A 4,096-nucleotide genomic window follows, 5' to 3' on the forward strand; every position below is an offset into this window, starting at 1 on the left:
GACCATATGGAACTCTGGGCGATTGAACCATCGTTGGTCCGTCTTAGGTTAGCTTGTGCAGGGCAAACACCCTACCACTTGCACCACTGCTCTAGCCCCATAGAAGGATATTTTTAAAAAAAATTTAAAGGTGATATTTTTGAAAGGTGTTTTTCAAAATGATAAATATATCCTTTATATATTTGATATGGGTACTAATTTGAATAAAATTAAGTTTATTCAAATTTTATTGTTTAACTAAATAAAACCAGTATATAATTTTTCAGATAGAAAATTATGTTTCTTCTCTAACATTTTAACTGGAGTCTTTTAACTTTCCTACATGTTTTACACAGCATATATTTTAAACTGTTTTCCCATTGTCTAATACATTTACTTCCAGTCAAGGAAGGATTTTATTTATTTATTTATTTAATTTTTTGGGTTTTGGAGGCCACACCCGGTGACGCTCAGGGGTTACTCCTGGCTAAGCACTCAATAATCTCTCCTGACATGGGGGACCATATGGGACGCCAAGGGATCAAACTGCGGTCCATCTGAGGCTAGCACAGGCAAGGCAGATGTCTTACCGCTTGTACCATGCTCTGGACCCAAGAATTTTATTTTTCTAATGAAGAATTCATGTTTAATGTGTCTAAACTTACCATTAAAAATTCTTTTTTTGCAAGTTCTTTTTTTGCATGTGATTTTTGCACTATTTTATCATGTCTTAAATGTAAAACAGAAGAGCTATTTTTAATATTCCTACACATGCCACAATTCAATATTAAAATAATCTGTAACATTATATCTTATATTTAAATAAAATAATGATTTTTAAATATGTATGATGACAGAGTGGAAGATACTCATCAGATAAAGGTGCATACTAAAGTTCTTATTAAAAAGAATAAGTCTGGCCGAGCCCCCTGCAGGGCAGCCATTGTCCGGCCCGTGGCGCCGCTCGCTCCCTCCCGGGCTTCGGCCTGCCCCACCGTCTCCGGGGCCCGGCCCCCTCCCGAGAGCTAAGATAGGGGGGCTGTACTGGGGAGCGTTCCGGGGCGCTCGGGTGCTGGCCACCATGAGCAAACGGAAGGCGCCGCAAGAGACTCTCAACGGGGGTATCACCGACATGCTCACAGAACTCGACAACTTTGAGAAGAATGTGAACCAGGCTATTCACAAGTACAACGCCTACAGAAAAGCAGCATCTGTGATAGCAAAGTACCCTCACAAAATAAAGAGTGGAGCAGAAGCTAAGAAATTGCCTGGAGTAGGAACAAAAATTGCTGAAAAGATTGATGAGTTTTTAGCAACTGGAAAATTGCGGAAACTAGAAAAGATTCGGCAGGATGATACAAGTTCATCTATCAATTTTCTGACTCGAGTTACTGGCATTGGTCCCTCTGCTGCAAGGAAGTTTGTTGATGAAGGGATTAAAACATTAGAAGATCTCCGAAAAAATGAAGAAAAATTGAACCATCATCAGCGTATTGGGCTAAAATATTTCGAAGACTTTGAGAAAAGAATTCCTCGAGAAGAGATGTTACAAATGCAAGATATTGTACTAAATGAAGTTAATAAAGTGGATTCTGAATACATTGCTACAGTCTGTGGCAGTTTTAGAAGAGGTGCAGAATCGAGTGGTGATATGGATGTTCTCTTGACCCACCCAAGCTTTACCTCTGAGTCAACCAAACAGCCGAAACTATTACATCGTGTTGTGGAGCAGTTACAAAAGGTCCATTTTATTACTGATACCCTGTCAAAGGGTGAAACGAAGTTCATGGGTGTTTGCCAGCTTCCTAGTAAAAGTGATGGAACAGAATATCCACACAGGAGAATTGATATCAGGTTAATACCCAAGGATCAGTATTACTGTGGAGTTCTCTATTTCACTGGGAGTGATATTTTCAACAAGAACATGAGAGCCCATGCCCTAGAAAAGGGCTTCACAATCAACGAATACACAATTCGTCCTTTGGGAGTCACTGGCGTTGCTGGGGAACCCCTGCCAGTGGAAAGTGAAAAAGACATTTTTGACTACATCCAGTGGAAATACCGAGAACCCAAGGATCGAAGTGAATGAGGCCTCTCAGAGCATCCTCCCATGCACAGCTCCATAGGATTATTCTTAATTTATTACTTAATCTTTGCTATGTAAGGTCTTTGCTATGCATTGGTGTGTTTCAATGATTGTTCCTCATCATACTTTAGCTAGCATTGTAGTGAATAAAACCTCTTGTGCTATTAAAAAAAAAAAAAAAGAATAAGTCTGATAACTGGAATTTAAATTTAAAATATTCATTTAAAATTTACTTGAAGAACAATAATTCACAAAATTATTTATACTTGAGTTTTAGATATATAATAAAATTATATTTAAGAATTATATATATCATATATTAATTATATATATAATTATATATAGGAATTATAATATTTCAACACCAAACCCACCACCACTGCTTCCATACATCTCGATCCTCTCCCTTCCTTAACAAGCAACTTAAAAACTCAGTGGTTGCAACTTAGATTCCATGTTTTCAGTGTTTTTAAAATCTGTGTTTTGGGTACATAGTTATATTAGTTTCTGATATCATCAATATAACTGAAGACCCAACACCTATTCCCCTACAACTTCCCTTTCTCCTTTCTTTTTCATATTGCTTGCTTTTATTTTCTCCTTTCCTCCCTAGGTTCTGGGGCAAGGTTTTATCTAAACATTCCCCTTTACTACATTTCCTCATCCAGTTATTCTGTATACCACATATAAGGTTGACAATTCTGTTTATCTTTCTTCTGGCTTACTTCATTCGACAAATGTTCAAGTTCTGACCAGGTAGCAAAAAATTAAATTACTTCATTGCTCTTTGTAGCTTCATAATATTCCATTGTGTATATGTATCACATCTTCATAATCCATTCATCTGTGGTATAACTTAGCACTGTATAAGTGCATCAATAGAGAGAAAATATTTGAAAAGATGTTTTATTTTAAGTACAGGGGTGAATATCCAAAAAGTAAAATCACTGGTTGTATGGAAGTTCAATTCTTGGTTTACCAAGAACACTCTATATTATCTTCTACAGAGGATGAAACAGACAACATCCACACCAGCTGTAGATAATACATTTTCACAACAACCCTCTAGCACAAATAGTTCCCACTATTTTTGATATGTGCCATTTTCACTAGTGGGAGATGATAGCTCATTTTTGTCTTGCTTTGGATTTTCCTAATATTAAGTAATGGTGAGCATTTTTATTTAGCTATTGATGATCCACTTGTCTTTCTCTTAGAAGTGTCTGTTACTTCTCGACATTTTAAAATTAATATATTTGAACTTCGAGGCTAGAGCAAAAACATAAAGGATAGGATATTTACCTTGCATACTGCTGACCAGGGTTCAATCCCTGCCATCCTATATCATCCCCTAAGCCTGTCAGGAGAAATTTCTGAGCACAAAGCCAAGAGTAACTCCTAAGCACCATTGGATATAGCCCCTCCAAAAAACAAAATATTTTAATTTGTTTTTGTTGATCTTTTTAATATTTTATATATCCTATATATTAATCTATTTTATGAACTGTTGAATACAAATATTTTTTCTTATGCAATTATCTATCTTGCAGTGTTTTCCCATATTCCTTTTACTATGAAGAAACTCTTTAATTTTATGTAGTACCATTTGCTTATTTTCTTTTGTTTCCTTTGCCAGTGATTTAAAATTATTAAAGACACATTTGCAGTCTAGATCTTGGTACATTATGTCTATATTTATCATAATGTATTTTATTATTGTCTGTAAGATTTCTAGAAATGAACAGACACTTTGACAAAGAAGAAATACGCATGGCCAAAAGACACATGAAAAAATGTTCCACATCACTAATCATCAGGGAGATGCAAATCAAAACAACGATGAGATACCACCTCACACCCCAGAGAATGGCACACATCACAAAGAATGAGAATAAACAGTGTTGGCGGGGATGTGGAGAGAAAGGAACTCTTATCCACTGCTGGTGGAAATGCTGTCTAGTTCAACCTTTATGGAAAGCGATATGGAGATTCCTCCAAAAACTGGAAATCGAGCTCCCATACGATCCAGCT

General features: G+C 36.4%; 1 protein-coding gene across 1 annotated transcript; it reads left to right on the forward strand.

The window, feature by feature from the left end:
* The first annotated feature begins 923 nt into the window (after positions 1-923).
* Positions 924-2,252, forward strand: LOC126006741 (DNA polymerase beta-like). Its single transcript, XM_049772265.1, has one exon. The coding sequence runs from the start codon at positions 1,061-1,063 to the stop codon at positions 2,066-2,068; it is 1,008 nt and encodes a 335-aa protein (XP_049628222.1). The 5' UTR covers positions 924-1,060; the 3' UTR covers positions 2,069-2,252.
* The last annotated feature ends 1,844 nt before the right edge of the window (positions 2,253-4,096 follow it).

This window comes from Suncus etruscus, chromosome 4, assembly GCF_024139225.1.
Source record: "Suncus etruscus isolate mSunEtr1 chromosome 4, mSunEtr1.pri.cur, whole genome shotgun sequence".
NCBI lineage: Eukaryota > Metazoa > Chordata > Mammalia > Eulipotyphla > Soricidae > Suncus > Suncus etruscus.